Raw genomic sequence first — 19,532 nt, forward strand, 5'->3', positions numbered from 1 at the left:
AGGAGAAGAGGTCAAGTTCTACCCCCCTGCAATATGGGGGTGCCTCAGGCTTGAGCTTTTCCCCATTCTTTTTTAACATCTACATGAAATGCTAGGGGAGGTCACCCATTGATTTCATATTTTATCATCAATATCTCTATCCCTATCCAGAGAAGTAATGCAGTGGTGGTGTTGGCCAAGTGCCTGGAGGCTGTAAAGGACTAGATGAGGAGAAATGGGCTTCAGCATAACCCTGACAAGATGGAGTTGCTTCCCAGGATCAGATGATTCTTCTGGATAGGGTGTTCTTTCCCCAGACTGAGCTGATGTGCTATTTGGGGATATTCCTTGAGCTGGACTCATGGTTCCAGCTCAAGGAACAGATGGCAGCTATGGCTTGGGGGGGGGGGGAAGGGCATTGCACAGATTCATCTCATATGCCATTTGCACCCTTTCCTGGACCAGGGGACTTGCTCATGGTGACTAATGACTTGGTCATCTCCCATCTGCATTACTGCAATATATTCTACATGGGGTTGCTCTTGAAGACCACCTGGAAACATCAACTGGTCTAGAATGCAGCAACATGCACAGTAAGGGGAAGGCCCTACCTTTGCCCACGTAGCATTTCTGTTGCATGAGTTGCACCCGTTTCCAGTTTGCAAGTGCAATTCAAAGTGCTGGTCATCACCTTTAAAACTCTATATGGGCCAAGCTGTCTGCAGAAACGTCTTTCACTAAGGACATCTAACTGTCCTCCCAGGTCATAGAAGTGGGCATGCTTCTAATCCCTTCCCTTTAATATTATCTGATGGGAGCTAGGAAGCAAGCCTTTTCCATGGCAACCCCTGCCTATGGAACACCTTGCCTGAAGTTCAGCAGGCCTCCATCCTTTAAGATTTCAATAAGGCTTTAAAGATCCCCCCCAAGTGTTGGGAGAAGATTATATGACTGGACATTAGAACTGATTGGTGCCATTGTTGTTGTTTTTGTCGTTTTGTTCGGTTGAGCTTTATAGCTTTAAAATGATCTTATATGTCTTTTCATTTTTGATTGTGTGCCACCCAGAGTTAGTTTAAAGATAGGAGGCTGTATAAATGTTTTAAAAAATAAATCAGAAAGTGATTAAAAATTAAGCTGCCATCATCATAATGTCATTATGGTTTGCCTATAACTTAAGTACTGTGTATAGCTCTGGTCCTGGTATTTGAAAAAGAATTTATCAGAGCTGGGAAAGCATAGAAGAGAGCAACCCCCCAAAAATCAGAACACTCTAATATCCTGTATATGTGCAAAGGTATGACTGGGGTTGTAAAATCATACATGACATGAAGAAAGTGGACAGGATTAGGACCAGGCGTAACCAGTGAACCTGATTGAAAGTGTAGTTTTAATAGACAAATGTCAGACAGTACATAATTAATTTACAGTAACATTCATTGCCACAAGATATGATGGCTGCTGACCTGGATGGCTTTAAAAAGGGTATTAATTAAATTATAGTTCTATTAAGGAGGATAAGCTAAATGTGGGTGGACAATTTAATGCTACTGCGGATTGAGGACAGCATATCTCCAAATATCAGTTCAGCTCTCTCTACAATATGAGAGAATATGTCACTGTTTTCTGCTTATGAACATCTCAGAGATATCTCAAGAGGTTCTCTTCCAGATATACTTAGAAAATAAAAATGGCAGGTGGCACTTTATTTTGAAGCTGTGTTCAAAAAAGAGAAGAAGGTAGACAGCATCTTGGAAGTCTGGCAAAATGCTAGTGGATGAGATGAAAGTAGAGATTGTGTATGTGTATTAAACTCTTGATATTACCAGACATATTTTTGATATTTTACTTATGCCTATGCTGCAGTTTTGAAATCAAGGTATATTTTTCTGAGTTTCGCCTGTTTGCCCTCTATAAAAATATATTGTGTCCTCTGAGAGGGTCCGTATGTGATTGATATTTGGGTCTCACACTTTACCCTTGCCTTGTATTCAGTTTCTTGACTGAGTTATTTGTCTTCGAACCTCATATATTTGCATGCTGAGAATTAGAGCTTTTCTGTTTTTATTCTTTTGTTTGGTTGTTGTTGGGCCACTTTGGATCATCCATGTAGATTCTATGAATAAACAAATTATATATATATATATATATGTGTGTGTGTGTGTGTGTGTGTGTGTGTGTGTGTGTATGTGTGTGTGTGTGCGCACGTGTGTGCGCGCACATGTGTGTGTGTGTGTGGTCCTTTTAGTTCAAAGAATACACACTGTTGTGCAGTTCATCTGTGGACAATTCTAGTCTGGAAGCAAAAAGGCTAGCACAATGGAGGGAATGGAAGTCAACTGTTACGATAACTCTGGGTATCATTCTGATGGTGCTCATATTTTTCTGTCAGCTTTTGTCAATGCCTGTCTTCAAATCCAGTGGAGGCTTCCAAGCACAGGACTTGTCAGAAGGTTCTGTCAGCAGCCACAGCTTCTACCATCTGGATGTCACAGTGGCATAGGATTTCCTTCACACGGACAATCTTAAGGTCTCTTCCCAGACTCCACTATATCTGGTAGTAACTGGGAAGACATAAGGTAGCCATCCATTCTGTGCAGTCTGGGAAGGTGGTCACCCATTCCATTCAGTCCCACCTACTGCATCTGGGCTTTAACACTCAGGGACTCAGTGCTGGTAGATTTCATATAATGTAAAACATCCAGGTTGGAGACATGGTCCTGTCAACAAATGCCAAGGGTGGGACAGAGAGGGTATATATGTAACTTCTCTAGTTGTTTGATCTCCAGTCACATCCACGTAGGAGAGAAGGGATAACCACAGTTCTGTAGATTTTCAGCTTTGTATAAATACAGATGTCATTTGCAACCATCCTAGAATCTGGCAGGACTTGCTAATCCAGTAATCAATTTCTTTGACTCCATTGCTCAAGATGATACTTCCCAAATATTTGAAACTGTATATTTGGCAGCTTGGTGTGATCTATAGTGATGTTTGGTTCTATGAGTTTGGTATTTGGCATGGATTGGTAAAGTACTTCAGTCTTGTTCAGGCTAATAGGCCAAAGAGAATTTGTTAAGCATCTGAGAATTTGTTAAGCATCAACTGCAGATCACTATGTTTGTGTGCCAGGATGCACAGTCATCAGCAAAGAGGGTTTCTTGAATGACTATATGGAGGCGCTTTATCTGTGCATTCAAGTAGCAAAGGTCAAAGAAAGAGAAGTCCAATCAGTATCTGACATACCCTCCCTCCTTCAGACTCTGAACAGCCCATGACAAGATGTAAGCAAAGAAAAGATTGAACAGGACTGCTTCACCCTGCTGGAAATGACAAATGCAGCTTTGATGTGTTACCATTGTAAAGGTCCTGTCCTGTCATTCCATTGTGCAGTAGATGGATCATCTTCACGAATTTCCTCAGGCATTCATAATGTCACAGGATGGTCCAGAGAGCCCGCCTGTGTACAATGCCAAATTCCTTTGTCAGGTCAAGGAAGATAGAGTAAAGAGGTTTGTACTTCTTTGTGTACTTTTCCTTGATTTGTCTCGTGGCAGATATCATGTCTGCTGTACTCTGATTTGGTTGAAAGTCTCACTGCTCCTCTGGGAGGTTCCTTTCTGAGACCATGACAAGTCTGTTCAGAAGAATGCAGACAAAAATCTTGCTTGCAATGAACTGAAATAGCCCTGTAGTTTCTACAATCTGATTGTTTCCCTTACTTTTATAGGGACCCATGGTTGGGGCATCATAGAAATCACCAGCCATCTCCTTTGTGAGCCAGATGTCTTCTAAGATAACTTGGAATGTTTGGATCTAGTGCTTTGTAGACATCAGCCAGAATACCAACAACCTGCCTTCTTGTTTTATGTTCATCTGCAAGATTGCTTTCTTGATCTTATCAGTAGAGGGAGGTAGTCTAGGGCAGGGCTTTTCAACCGGTGGTAGGCTTACCACCTATGGTACTTTGCCACATGGCAGGTTGTATGCGACTGTCCTAGAGAAGTGTAGCAGGGGAGGGGAATGAGCCAAAGCCACCCAAGCCTGAGGGAGAGGCAGCTGCCAGACTGTCTGGGCTTTGCAGAATCCCCAGGAGCCAGCAGGGCTCCAGCTGATTGGCTCCAGTTGATTGGCTCTTCTGGAAGCAGCTTGGAGCTGGAGGTGAACTGAAGAAAAAGGGGAGGGGTGGAGAGGAGAGGCTGTGAAAGGAGGTGGTTTGGGTGGGAAAGGGAAAAAAAGACAACAGGGAAAGGTTTAATTACTTTAAACAAATGTAATTAGTTTTATGCCCTTTAACTGAGTCTGTCTATGGATTTTAAAAAGTTTTATTTGAAGTTAAACTGGCTTAATTTAAACCTAAATCTTTTTGCAATTGCCGGAGCCTGCAACATTGTGACACATGACACACCTGAGGCAGCTTAAAGAAAAAGAAAAAAAAACAGGAGTTTATGTGTTTCTTTATTTTGTGAGCCTTTCTTGCTTTGCACTTGATTCCTGTGTCTTTAAGGGTACAGGGAAGGGATTGGAGGGGGTGCATTCTTACTATACTTTGGAAAGAGCTCAGAAGGGAGAGAGGAAGAACGGCCGACCGACTAGCTCAGGGGTCTACAAACTTAGCAACTTTAAGACCTGTGGACTTCAATTCCCAGAATTCATCAACCAGCCATGATGACTGAGGAATTGTGGGAGTTGAAGTCCACAAGTCTTAAAAGTGCCAAGTTTGAAGACCCCTGAGATAGCTGGTAGTGGTGCATACTAATAAACATGGATAAATTCATCATACAACTTGTCAGTGCAAAGGGAAAGTGATTCAGCAAAGGAACAGCCACCAAAGAAATTAAAACTGGTACTTTTTTCCTTTTTTTCTACAGTTTGTAATTTTTTATTAGATTATAGAATAAAATACAAAAATACAAAAGCAAATAGTAGGACACAGTGGGGAGGAAAAAGGGGGGGGAAAGTGAGGGGGAGAAGGGAAAAAGAACAGACTTCCTCTGTTGCAGTAGAAGGAAGCATTAACATTGAACCTCAACTTTTTACTTTTCCATAATATTATAAACTAGTCATTTCTATAAGAACAAATGAATCTAATGAGTAAAATCCAAAATCCCCCCCTTTTTTTTAGTCATCAAGTTTTTGACACCTTGCTAAGCACTGGTGGTACTCAAATATTGTCATGTCCTAACAGTGGTACAATCTGTGAAAAGGTTGAAAAGCCCTGGTCTAGGGCATCCAAGACTTACAGCTGAGGAATCTGCTCTAAGACATCAGGGTCAACTCTGCATAACCTATTGAGTAGGTTGGAAAAGTGTTCAGCCTAGCAGTTTTTTGGTCCTTCCTAGTCTTTAATGAGCTTTGACCAATCAGGTGACAGCAAGGAGGAGAGCATCCTGGTTTAAAAGAATCTTAAACTGTCTTTATGGCACTGAAGAAGTCTTTGGTAGCATGCATGACTGCATAATGCTCCATCTGCTCAACATTCCCTGAAGCCACTTGTCTTGCATTATGCAATTATGCCTGTACTTTAGATTGAAGATATTAAACTTGTCCTTCCTTAATACAGATGATGGATCATTTTGCCAGTCTGTATAGGACTTGCCCTTGGCCCAAAGGACTGCTGAAATGATCTTGTGGCTTTTATCAAACCAGTTTTTGTGATTCTGGGTTTTCAGTCCAAGTACAGTAGTTGCAGGCTGCATGATGATATCTTTAAACTGCTTCCATTTTTCAGCATAGGTTCCTACAAGTAGTAAACTGTCCAGTGTGTTTTTCATTAAATACATCTTGAAAATGTTGGAATTGGCCTCAGTCTTTCATTGTGCCAGTGCTGAATGATGTTCTGAGATTTCTTGGTTGCTTACAGTATGTGCAGGTTGAAGACCAACTGGACCAGCTTATAATCAGACCAACACTCAGCACTTCACATGGGCTGGGTGATGGGGACATCTTTAAGATTGTGCTGATGTAGTATCACATAGTCAAGTAGTTGTCAGTGTTTGACCTTGTTTGACCTTGGAGTGAATCCAGGTTGTTTTGTACTTCTTTGCAAGTCATCATTGTATTTGTGATGTACAGGTTGTTTTGTACTTCTTTGCAAGTCATCATTGTATTTGTGATGTACAGGTTGTGCTCAGCACATTTGCTCAAAAGCAGAAGGCCATTATTGTTTAGTTTTTCTATCCCGTCCTTCCCAAGAACTTTATTTCAGTATTTGCTGTCTGTCCCCACCCTGGTGTCGACTTTCAATAGTGTGCATATATCCATCGGTTCAAATAATTTGGAAATTACTTATCTAGGCAGTCTGTATGTCTCTCTAAGCATTTGTGTGTATCATCCTCAGATTTGTGAGCATAATCCTATAAATTATAGCTGAAAGTTTCTTAGTTCCTCATATAGCTTGTTATATGTTGCACCCTGGTTCTAAATATATGTCCCCCTATTTCAATGCCCAGACTATTCTTAAATTTTAAACAGGGGCAGATAACATTTTGTTGTTCACCTCTGAGATTCCTATTATCATTTTCCTCTATAATTATATTTTTAGATTAGATTAGATTAGATTAGATTAGATTAGATTAGATTAGATTAGATAAACTGTATTGTCATTTTTTACTGTGGGCACAATGGCATACAATAAAATTGAAATTTAGTTGCTTGCTTTCAAAGCGTACATATACATAACACACATTTAAACATACTATATACAACATATGTATATACCTACACCCTTACATATAAGTAACATATAAATATTAATCACTATCCATCTTGATTATATATTAAATTTAGAGAGCGCCCATCTCACTTATGGAGCGGCATGTTGCTACCCTTTTCTGTATCTAATGTAGATAATATGCCTGAAATATGCATGTGACTTCTAGATTTCCTCATCACCTGAACAATTAGGTTGCATTTATTAAACTAAAATCCTGTGGAGCTATATAGAAGTGCAATATCATTGAATGTGGAATGTTGGTTATACTTTGTAAGTTTGCGTAGTATTAAGCAAGAATTGCATTTGGTATGGATGTATTTTCCTTCTAAATCGCTATGTTATTGTTGCAAAAAAGAGTCATCCTGGATTTATTTTTGTTCCATTTGTATCATAATTGTGATGTATTAGCATGATTTGCCTCTAATGTTAGACCTGAGGCATTTCTCAGAAATTGTCTTTCTTTTCCTATGGCAGTGACAAAAAGGCATACTTTGGTTTGTTCCTTGAAAAGAACTAAGTTAAATTTGCATATGACTAAATTTATAGTGCTCCAAAGCATCATTTTACCTGAAGAACAATTGTAAATATTCATTGCAAAAGAAAAGGGGGAAGAAAGCTCCCTTGTCAGAATCACTGGTTTGTTATCCTTATAACCCAGTAAATTGTACAAGCTGAATACAATGGAGACATGCAAGATATTTAAATTTACTTTATCAGTAATTACTCTTTACAAGTAATTAATATGTAATGCATGCATGAGAAGCTTTTCTGCAACTAATGATGTAATGCACACTGGTCCAGAGAAGATTGGTGTTCCCAGTTGCTTCCTCTTCACCTTTTCAGAAAGGATACATCAGCCTGTCCTTACTGAAAGTACATTTTCAAACGGGAGCTTTCTATTCATCATTTTTAAGGATGGTGTGGCCTCCCTCCAGCTTTTATTGTAAAGACTCTCACCATTTTTTATGTTAGATTAGCCACTTGCTTATTATTTGAATAAAAATTTGGAGGAGGTTTTTCCTAACTGGTTTTTAAGCTGTCTTTTAAAATCCTTTTTGTGATGGCTGTCAAGAGGCTACTCAGTACAGATGTGTAAATGTTATCTATCTGTTGGATAATCAAATGAAGTACTTATCTTTCTGAAGCAGTTAGAAACTGAAATAACATAAATTTATTTATTTAACTTATACGCTGTCCATCTCACCAAAGAAATATGTTATTTCTAGACTTAACAAATGGAGTTTTGCTAATATAGGCATATTAGGTATATGAACTTGTGCTATTTAGGGAAATGAATAATCAGAAACTAAGCATAATCTTTATGTTCTTATAGAAATCAATTAAAACAAATTATTAGGATAAGATAGGAGAGGATAGGATAGGATACGAGACGATAGGAAAGGAGAGAAGAGGAGAGAGCTGGAATGGACCTTAGAGGTCTTCTAGTCCAGCCCCCTGCTCAAGCAGCAGAACCTACACCATCTCAGACAGGTGAATGTCTAGTCTTTTCTTAAAAATCTCCAGTGATGAAGCACCCTTGATTTCTGGGGATAAGCTGTTCCGCTGGTTGATTGTCCTCACTGTCAGGAAGTTTCTCCTTAATTCCAGATTGTTTCTCTCTTTGACCAGTTTCCAACCATTGTTTCTCATCCTTCCCTCTGGTGTTTTGGTGAACAATCTGGCCCTCTCTGCCTTGTGGCAGCCCCTCAGATACTGGAATATTGCTATCATGTCTCCCCTATTTCTTCTTTTCTTTAGACTAGAGAAACCCAAATCCTGTAGCTGTTCTTCATATGTTTTAGTCTCCAGGCCTTTGATCATCTTAGTTGCTCTTCTCTGAATTTTGTCGAAACTCTCAACATCTTTTTTGTGATACGGTAACCAAAATTGGCTGCAGTATTCCAGGTGTGGTCTTACCAGGATTTTATAAAGTGGTAATAATACTTTGTGTGATCTTGATTCTATGCCTCTGTTTATACAACCGAGTATTGTATTAGCTTTTTTGGTTGCTGCTGCATACTGCTGGCTCATAGTCAAGTGATTATCCACTAGGACTCCAAGGACCCTCTCACAGTAACTATTTTTAAGCCAGATGTATTGTATTGGGATTTTACTTGAACTGTTTCATGTGTTTGTTTGAATGCTGCTTAAGGTTGCTCAATTGGTGTGTCTGTATAACGGTCACTGACTAGCCAGACTTGCTGTCTCCAAGAAGATCATTGGATGATTTGGGACGGGAATGGGTTCCTTTAAACCTATTGGCCACCGCGTAGTGGCCAACCATATAAGTAGCTGCACAGAAGCCTCTGTTTCAGTTCTGTTCCTGTTTGCCTCAATAAAGCAATGTTCCTGTTTGCAACCTCTCATCTCTCTTACTGCCTCCAAAGAACTCACTACACAACACCAGGTCTCACCCAATCTGTATGTGTGCCTTTGGTTTTTCCTGCCTAAATATAAAACTTTGTTTTTTTCCACATTGAAACTCATTTTGTTGGATAGGGCCCATGGTTCAATTTTGTCAAGATCTTTTTGGATCCTGAGTTTGTCTTCTGGGGTGATGGCTAGTCCTGCCAATTATGGCTTCATTTGGGCTGATCATGCCAATTAAATTTCAGCAAAACATACTTGTTACTTAAATCCAGATATACTTAACCAGATTTAATCTGAAAACAAATATTTAACTGTACTTGATGAGACAAAATTTCCTTCCTATAATATGACAGAGAAGCTCATATCTTAGTCCATACTTCCTAAATTTAATTAGAGTTAAAAAGTGGCTTGTTTTGTAAGATGATCCACTTTTAACCCTAGAAAATTGCTTTCCTTATGAGTAATAAATTAAACAAATTATATCTTTTTCATACACTGTGGTGGGCTCATAAATCCTCCAAGCAGTTAGCTACTAGTTCCACTTGATTACCTTTTCCATTACTGTTTTTTATAATCCTTGCAGGAGTGGGAAATTCATTCAGTTTTAATAACAAGAGAGAAAAATTGATGAGAGGCTTGTTTAATTAGTGAACTACATCCTGGATTTTTTTCATTGTCTCAGAAGCTGAAAAGTGAACAGATAGATCATTTTTGTGCTCTGGCTGATAAGCCTACTCATCTCTTTTTAAGTGTATTCAAGTGTACTTCAGGAGGCACTGTGGCTTTAAAGGGTTGCATTCTGCTATAAGCAGCATCACTTGGGAAAGCAAGGCTTCTGAGACACTTTACCTAATAGTGTAGAAGACTGAGGTCAAAAGTTAGTTGAGAGCTACTGCTCACCACTTCATTAATTAACAATGCTTTTGAAAATCCTCTTCTGAGGGTTTTTGTAACAGGACCTCCCTGTGGTGAGACACAGCTAAAATAATTCTTATTGTCCTAGTAACATCTTAAAAACAAAGCTAGTTTTATTATTTATATGTTGTTTTCCAATTAGGGTGTTCATTGTGTTACTTCACAAAGTACATATCTCTGAATCCATTCTATGTCTGAATAGCTGTTCAGTCCTAGTCTTGTTTCAAAAGAAAGAAGAAAGTAGAAGAGCCCATGTCTTGAACATGCTCATATCTAACACCAAACTGGTGACATATCCTGGTCATTTCCTCCCTTTCCCTCTCTGGGATTTATTTTCCTGCTTAAAATCTTACACTAAATCAACTACTAAAAGGGCTCAGTAACACATATTTACACTAAATTTGTGTTCTGTTTTATGCTGATCTGTTGAAGAAACTCCATAAGTAGCCATCTCATTTCTCACTCCTTTTCAGTATGAATACAGAAGTGGTTGAGGGATTGTTAGCATTGTAATAAACCTAAGAGAACCAAGCATTTAGTTGAACACTTACTAAAGGTGACATAGGAAAAGAGAAGTAAATTCTAAGGTAGTTTGGAAAAGAAAAAAAACAGACAACATATAATTTGAAGTCTCCAAATCCTTATTTTAGCATTTATTAGGTTTTTGTGTCACTTTATTTTTGGTCAGCTCAAGACATCATACATATCTGATGTTCCTGCCTATTTTCCACACAACAAGAATTTGGTCAGGTGGGCTAAGAGAGAATTGTTGTTGTTGTTAGTTGTGAAGTCGTGTCCAACCCATCGTGACCCTATGGACAACGTTCCTCCAGGCCTTCCTGTCCTCTACCATCTTCTGGAGTCCATTTAAGCTCACACCTACTGCTTCAGTGACTCCATCCAGCCACCTCATTCTCTGTCGTCCCATTCTTCTATTGCCCTCAATCTTTCCCAGCATTAGGCTCTTCTCCAGTGAGTCCTTCCTTTTCATTAGGTGGCCAAAGTATTTGAGTTTTAGCTTCAGGATCTGGCCTTCTAAAGAGCAGTCAGGGTTGATCTCCTCTAGGACTGATCGGTTTGATCGCCTTACAGTCCAAGGGACTCGCAGGAGTCTTCTCCAGCACCAGAGTTCAAAGGCCACAATTCTTTGGCGCTCAGACTTTTTTATGGTCCAGCTTTCACTGCCATACATTGCAACTGGGAAGACCATAGCCTTGACTATACGCACTTTTGTTGACAGGGTGATGTCTCTGCTTTGTAGTGTGCTGTCTAGATTTGCCATGGCTTTCCTCCCCAGGAGCAAGCATCTTTTAATTTCTTGACTACAGTCCCCATCTGCAGTGATCTTGGAGCCCAGGAAAATAAAATATGTCACTACCTCCATTTCTTCCCCATCTATTTGCCAGGAATTGAGAGGGATGCCATGATCTTGGTTTTCTTAATGGTTAGTTTCAACCCAACTTTTGCACTCTCCTCCTTCACTCGCAACAAGAGACTCTTCAGTTCCTCTTCACTTTCTGCCATTAGAGTGGTATCATCTGCATATCTTAGGTTGTTGATATTTCTTCCAGCAATCTTAATTCCAACTTTTGATTCATCTAGACCTGCCTTTCTCATGATGTGCTCTGCATACAGGTTAAATAGGCAAGGTGACAGTACTGTATACAGCCTTGCCGGACTTCTTTCCCAATTTTGAACCAATCAGTAGTTCCGTGTCCAGTTCTCACTGTTGCTTCTTGGCCCGCATATATGTTTCTCAAGAGACAAATAAGATGGTCTGGTACACCTATCTCTTTAAGGACTTGCCACAGTTTGTTATGATCCACACAATCAAAGGCTTTAGCATAGTCAATGAAGCAGAAGTAGATGTTTTTCTGGAACTCTCTAGCTTTCTCCATGATCCACTGTATGTTGGCAATTTGATCTCTAGTTCCTCTGCCTCTTTGAAATCCTGCCTGTACTTCTGGTAGTTCTCGATCCACATACTGCTGAAGTCTAGCTTGTAGGATTTTAAGCATAACTTTACTAGCATGAGAAATGAGTGCAATGGTGCGATAGTTTGAACATTCTTTGGCACTGCCTTTCTTTGGAATTAGAATGTAAACTGATCCTTTCCAATCCTGTGGCCACTGTTGAGTTTTCCAAATTTGCTGGCAAATTGAGTGTAGCACTTTTACTGCAGCGTCTTTTAAGATTTTGAATAGCTCAGCTGGAATACTATCACCTCCACTAGCTTTGTTGTTGCTCAGCTTTTCTAAGGCCTACTTCACTTCACATTCTAGGATGTCTGGCTCAAGGTCAGTTACCACCTCAATGTGATTATCAGGGACGTTAAGCTCATTCTTGTATAGTTTTTCTGTGTAATTTTGCCACCTCTTCTTAATCTCTTCTGCCTCTGTTAGGTCCCTGCCATTTTGGTCCTTTATCATGACTATTTTTGCATGAAACGTTCCCTTCATCTTTCCAATTTTCTTGAAAAGATCTCTGGTCCTCCCTATTCTATTGTTTTCTTCTATTTCTTTGCACTGTTCATTTAAGAAGGCATTCTTATCTCTTCTATCTATTCTCTGGAATTCTGCATTTAATTGGGCATATCTTTCTTTTTTTCCCTTGCCTTTCGCTTCCCTCCTTTCCTCAGCTATTTATAAAGCTTCCTCAGACAGCCATTTTGCTTTCTTGCATTTCTTTTTCTTTGGGATGGTTTTGGTTGCTACCTGTTCTACAATGTTGCGAACCTCTGTCCATAGTTCTTCAGGCACTCTGTCTATCAGATCTAATTCCTTAAATCTATTTATCACCTCTACTGTATATTCAACAGGGATATGATTTAATTCATACCTGACTGGCCTAGCGCTTTTCCCTACTTTCTTCAGTTTAAGCCTAAACTTTGCAATGAGAAGCTCATGGTCTGAGTCACAGTCAGCTCCTGGTCTTGTTTTTACTGACTATATAGAGCTTCTCCATCTTTGGCTGCAGAGCATATAGTCAATCTGATTTCTGTGTTGACCGTCTGGTGATGTCCATGTGTAGAGCCTTCTCTTGGCTTGTTGGAAAAGAGTGTTTGCTATGACCATCGTATTCTCTTGACAAAATTCTATCAGCCTGTGCCCTGCTTCATTTTGTACTCCAAGGCCAAACTTGCCTGTTATTCCGCTTATCTTTTGGCTTCCTACTTTAGCATTCCAATCCCCCATGATGATAAGGACATCATTTTTTGGTGTTAGTTCTATAAGGTGCTGTAGGGCTTCATAAAAGTGGTCAATTTCATCCTCTTCAGCACTGGTGGTTGGGGCATAGACTTGGACTTCTGTGATATTGAATGGTTTGCCTTGGATTCGAACTGAGATCATTCTGTCATTTTGAGGATTGTATCCCAGTATTGCTTTTCCTACTCTTTTATTGACTATGAAGGCTACTCCATTTCTTCTGAGGGATTCTTGCCCACAGTAGTATACCTGATGGTCATCTGAATTAAATTCACCCATTCCTGTACATTTTAGTTCACTGATACCTAAGATGTCAATGTTCAGTATTGTCATCTCTTGTTTGACCATGTCCAGCTTTTTTTGATTTATGGATCTTACATTCCAGGTTCCTATGGAGAAAAAATCTTTACAGCATCGGACTTTCCTTTCACCACCAGACACATCCACAGCTGAGCGTCCTTTCGGCTTTGGCCCAGTCGCTTCATTCTTTCTGGCGCTACTAGTACTAGCCCTCTGCTCTTCCCAAGGAGCATATTGGACGCCTTCCGACCTGAGGGGCTCATCTTCCAGCGTCATATCATTTTGCCTTTTGGTACTGTCCATGGGGTTTTCATGGCAAAGATACTGGAGTGGTTTGCCATTTCCTTCTCCAGTGGATCACGTTTTGTCAGAACTCTCTGCTATGACCTTTCCATCTTGGGTGGCCCTGCACGGCATAGCTCATAGCTTCATTGAATTATGCACGCCCCTTCATCACGACAAGGCAGTAATCCATGAAGGGGTAAGAGAGAATAACTGGGCCAAATTCACTCAGCTACTTTTCATGCCTAAGGGAGAACCAGAACTCACTCTCACTGTTTCTAAGTGAAAGATTTAGTCAGTACACCAGAATGATTTTCCAAAATGTCTCTAAATAATTGGTCCCGGGTAGCACCTGAAAGTAAAGTTACTACAGCTTGTACCCCTTGCATGAAGACAGCAAATGTTTCCTCTAGAAGAATATGTTACTTTGAGTTTATTCCTAATGGCAAAGTAAGTGGACCATAAATGATTAAGTTAGGCTTGCTGACTGTGTGCTAACAAAGTTCCAGAAATATGGATATCTGTAGAGACGTGATCATATGATCCATCAACCCACTGTGGAAATTACTATAATGATGCTCAGAAAAAGAGCACTCGGGATTAAAGTTGGGCAGTAGGAAAGGTTTAGGGAAAATTTTGGCTGCTGTCTTGTAATAGTTTGAAGTAGTGTTTCTCAACCTTAGCAGTTTTAAGATGCGTGGGCTTCAAGTCCCAGAGTTCTCCAGAATGCTAGCTTGAGAACAGATGTTAGAACTGAGCTGAAGCTTCTTGGATGAGAAATGAAATATTTTCAAAGTAAAAATAAAGTACAGATGCCTTTTGGACAAAGCACCTTGGTACAATGAACAGACTAGTGCTTCATTGAAGTTTCTTTACCGTCCAACATTTTTTGCCAATAGTCTACTTCATCTAACTAATAATTGAATGAATATTTCTAGTCCCTGACTAGAGAAACATATTTCTTCATTATTTTTTAAATGATGAACACAACGTAACTATGCAGAATTCATCACAGTAATAAAAATAAAGTTATTTCTGGACAGTCCCATAACAAACACTTAATTCTGGGCATTAGAAAAGATTTGGAAGTCTTCCAACACTCCATTCTTATCTTTCTTTAACTCTCATCACCTGCAGGTGCTGTTTTTGAATGTCATAGGTGAGTTTGACATTTTTTGACATGGGAAAAATGCAGTAAGTTTATGAAAAATTTTGAAATGTGGATATTTTCACTTGCATTTTCAAGGTCTCTGGGCAGGCAAGTCCTCTCTGGAAAAAAATGGAAAGGATGAGATGGACTAAAGCAGGGGTGTCAAACTTGCAACATCATGTGACATGTCATGATGTATCACGACTTTTTCCCATAGCTGGCAATGAAGTGGATGCAGTTTCGGTATGACACATCCAGCCCTTGGGCTGGCAGTTTGACACCCCTGGACTAAAGCATTTGTTTCCTGGAGGATTTTATTATGGTTCAGATATTTTGCAAAATGGACTGGCAACTTATTTTTGTCTTTTATTCTATCATTAATTTTCAGCATGATGATACATATTAATATGAAACTCAGATTAGTAATGCCACATTTTTTCCTCCAACTAACCAGTTTGGTCTAGTGGTTAAGGCTCCAGGCTGGAAAGTAGGAGATTGTGAGTTCAAGTCCCTCCTTAAGCCATGAAAGCCAGCTGGGTTACTTTGAGCTAGTCATCCTCTTTCAGCACAACTCACCTCTCGGGTTTCTTGTGGGGAAATAGAAGGAAGGTGTGTTGGATATGTTTGCTACCTTGAGTTATTCGTAAAAATAATAAGGGTGGAATTCAAATAAAGTAAGTACAGTCAGTCTTTGATTTACAACCATTTGTTTAGTGACTGTTTGAAGTTACAGTGTCACTGAAAAACAAAGCTATGACTGTTTTTCACACAACTATCGCGTCCTGTGGTCATATGATCAAAATTTGGAAGTTTGACAACTGACATGTGTTTATGATGGTTGCAGTGTCCAGGGATCATGTTATCACCTTTTGAAACCTTCTAACAACCTTCTGACAAGCAAAGACAACAGGGAAGCCAGATTCACGTAACAACCATGTTACTAACTTAACAACTGAAGTGATTCACTTAACAACAGTGTCAAGAAAGATAGTTAAAAAGGCCAAAATTCACTTAACAAGTGTCTTGCTTAGCAATGAAAATTTTGGGCTCAATTGTAGCTGTAAGTTGAGGATCACCTGTACATTGTAAGTAGATCTTTGCTGTTAAGTTATAGCTTCTTTTAAAAGTTACACCCTAAAGGTTAACTCCCTAATCTGTTGCTTCTTTTAAACATTAATTTCTTTCATTAAGCAATGACACTCATTTCTTGTCATTAAGCAATGACCAAAATATTTTGATGAATCATACAATTCCTTCTGCACACATATTTTTCAGAGGCTTATGCAGAGTTTTTGGCAATCAGCCTTCTCCCCTCTCCAGGAAGATAGTTTAGAGTTTCCCAAAACCTATATTAGTCCAGAAACCAGCTTCAATGTACGTGCTGATTCTTTCTAAAAAACAAAATCTCCAGAAGAAATTTTCAATTTTTTATTAGGGTAATAATGAATTTGATGATTAACGTTGTGCTCATTTTTTTTTCTGAAGGGCTTCTCTATTCAGTACTGAACAATGTGTTTAAGCATTGTATATGCCATAATTGGAAGTGACCTTGGCAAGTCAGATTGTATATAGGTTACTATTAGCAATTCCATGAATATTGTTTCAGGGGCACATTGAACAATTAGTAAAGCGAATAAAGGATATTCAGATATGCCACTTAGGGACTGTAATTTTCATGCCACTTGGACACTTTGACCTTCTAGTTTATTATGATTCAGGAAAAATGTCAATACTCCTCAGCTTCTTCAAGACTTGTGGAATTTTAATGAGTTATTGAGTGAAGCAGTTAAGCCTCCAATACCAGATACCTTTCCTTTGTGTCCACAGTGGTGAAAATAAAGGTTTAACTACACTTGTCAGATATATATATATATCATTTTTAAACATGTGAAGCTATTGATTTATGTCATTTGATATATCAAATCAATATGGGCTTCACTTAGATTAGAATCTCTGTCTTCTACACTGAAGCTTTTTGAAACAATGACAATGAGAAGCTGCGAGAGAGTTAAAGCAAACAATACACTGAAAATCAACCATTACGTTTTGATTGTTTTTTACACCATCCTTTGTGATGCTCTAACTAATGCTTATTACAATTAGCAGTACACAATAATCTTCTAATTGTCAAAATTATGCTAATGATTGGAGACTGACAATGTCAGTCAATTCAGTTGTACATTTAAAAATAAAGCTGTTCAAGTAGAACCCAACCGCTTTGTCAGATTCTTATTTTAAAATATTGATCTGGGCAGTGTTTCATCTCAATTTATTCCATCTGCATGAGCATTATTCATGAACACTGTACATCTACTTCTCATACTGTATGTTATAAAACACATAAATGCTATAATAAAACATATTTTGGCATTCAAAGTTCTAATCTTAGAAGCTGAATACCCTCTTTACCAGTCTGCCTTTCCCATTTTTTTTAATCCCATTTATATCCCGCCCTTCTCCGAAGACTCAGGGCGGCTTACAATCTAAGAAGCACAAATCAATGTGCTTAGCAATAGCCTTCATTCTATGTATATGCCTGCTTATTAGGGCTTTCAGCCCCCCCCCAAGCGGCATTTTTACAAAGTCAGCTTATTGCCCCCAACAATCTGGGTCCTCATTTTACCTGCCTCGGAAGGATGGAAGGCTGAGTCAACCTTGAGCCTGGTGGGACTCGAACCTGCACTAATTGCAGGCAGCTGGTGTTACTTAAGGAGACATTAGCCCACTGCTCCACCAAGGCTCTTTTTGATCTGGAATGGCTGAAAAATAATTTCAAACATTTGGCTAAACAGTTACAACCTGCTTCCAGACCTTTTAGTTTAACTTAAGAAGTTGCTGAAATGTCAGGCAGTCCTTCCATGTTCTTCCCATGATAAGATATTTGAATGCCTTACCAGGCCTTACTTATAGCAAGTATTGTTGCAGATAGCATTATTTAGCCATTTGCTTAACATTTTCTGCAATAACTGCTGTTAACTGCTCCTTAAAAAGACCTGCAGTATGCTAATATGGATATATCTTTGAAAAAAAAAAGTTCTGCTTCTAAACTGAATGCATAAAAGATAATGTTTACTGTATATGCTAGCACTGCAATTTTAAACATCCATAGGCTTATGGGTTTGTGTTTTGCTAATTAATCATTGATGGGAATGAAAAAAAAATGGTAACTGTTTTGGAAGAGACATACAAAACTACCAGGCTAATGGCCTGCCATTATCAATAAGAATGACATGAAATAACAGATTAAATAACATGGTAGGTTGCACAAGAGGCTTGAAAAATACTATATTATTATCTAAAGTCTGATGATGTAGAATCTTTTCAAAAAAGCCACTTGTGTGATTTCACTTTCTCCCACTGAAAGTCTTTTATTCCTTCAATGGGAGAACTGTACCTTATACATTAATATATACCTAATATATTAAGATGAAATCAAGAGATGTAGTCTTGCCCATTTCCATAGATGCCACACTGTGAACCATGTCTACATTTAATATATCTTCCTTGAGATAAACTCATAGATGCCTGTTGGATATACTGAAATGCTCAGTTGCCACAAAAGAAAGGTTTCCTCCAGTGATTCTGCTTGATTATTAATACTGGGAATTTTTTTCCTGCTTTTTCAGTGCTTTATGGGCAAGATGGGCTCCATGCATTATGTGAAAAAAAGTATTGTGAACAGGGAAGTCAATGTATTGTGAACAAGGAGACTAATCAACCTGAATGTAGATGCGTCAGTTATTGCAAGCCCAGTTACATGCCAGTATGTGGATCAGATGGCAAATTCTATGAAAACCATTGTGAACTGCATCGAGCTTCGTGCTTGCAAAAGAAGAAAATTTACATTATTCACAGCAAAGACTGTTTCTTCAAAGGTAAAACGTCTTTCTGTTTATAAAAATTTCTGCCATCTTTCTATGTTGTATTTCATACAGTGCATCATTCTGTTAAGCCCAAAGGCTGAAAAGAAAGAAAGCTATTCCTTCCTAAGTATTAGAATTAGTAGTTAATTAGTAGTACTTGCATATATTGTATAGTAATAATATTAATAACCAACAGTGTTCTTTTTATTCTTCTTCTATAAAATACTGAAGAAAAGCAGTGTAATTGATTCTTAGAGATTTATTTACGCATTTCCTTTGAAGATATTTGAAGGCATTCTTTTTCCTATAATAATGTCAACTTTTAGACATTTCTTTCTTTTCTTCAATGATAATGGTCAGAACAAATTGATTACATTTTTGTAAACTTAGTCTAAAAATGTATTTATAAGAGAAGCAAGACACAAGTTTTTATCCTGTTTTATGGGATTATGAGTTTCATTTGGCTGAATTTTGGTTCAAACTGGGGCAGTTGAAGCTATTCTATGTTTAGAATATTTTGTTTGTGTGTGTGTGTGTGTGTGCGTGTGCGTGTGCGTGTGCGTGTGTGTGTGTGCATGAAAATTTGTTGCTTTGGAGGAATCCAGAATAGTAGCAAGTCTTTCTGGGAAATAATGCCGTGTTGCTTTCACTTTTTCATATACATGGGTAGACAGCAAGAAGAATTAACTAGGCTACTTTAAAGTCTCAGAGGGTCTTTAATTACAGTGTTTTGGGGGAAAATATTGAATTTG

General features: G+C 38.7%; 1 protein-coding gene across 1 annotated transcript in view; it reads left to right on the forward strand.

Moving 5' to 3' along the window:
• FSTL4 (follistatin like 4) overlaps positions 1-19,532 on the forward strand; it is a gene marked incomplete at both ends in the record, with an annotated part of 506,362 nt that overhangs the window by 146,926 nt on the left and 339,904 nt on the right. The window contains one exon of the mRNA XM_083353371.1: positions 18,544-18,792. Within this exon, the coding sequence (XP_083209497.1) occupies positions 18,544-18,792 (249 nt within the window). The remainder of the gene's footprint in view (positions 1-18,543; positions 18,793-19,532) is intronic.

This window comes from Vipera ursinii (assembly GCF_947247035.1).
Source record: "Vipera ursinii genome assembly, chromosome: 2".
Taxonomy (NCBI): domain Eukaryota; kingdom Metazoa; phylum Chordata; class Lepidosauria; order Squamata; family Viperidae; genus Vipera; species Vipera ursinii.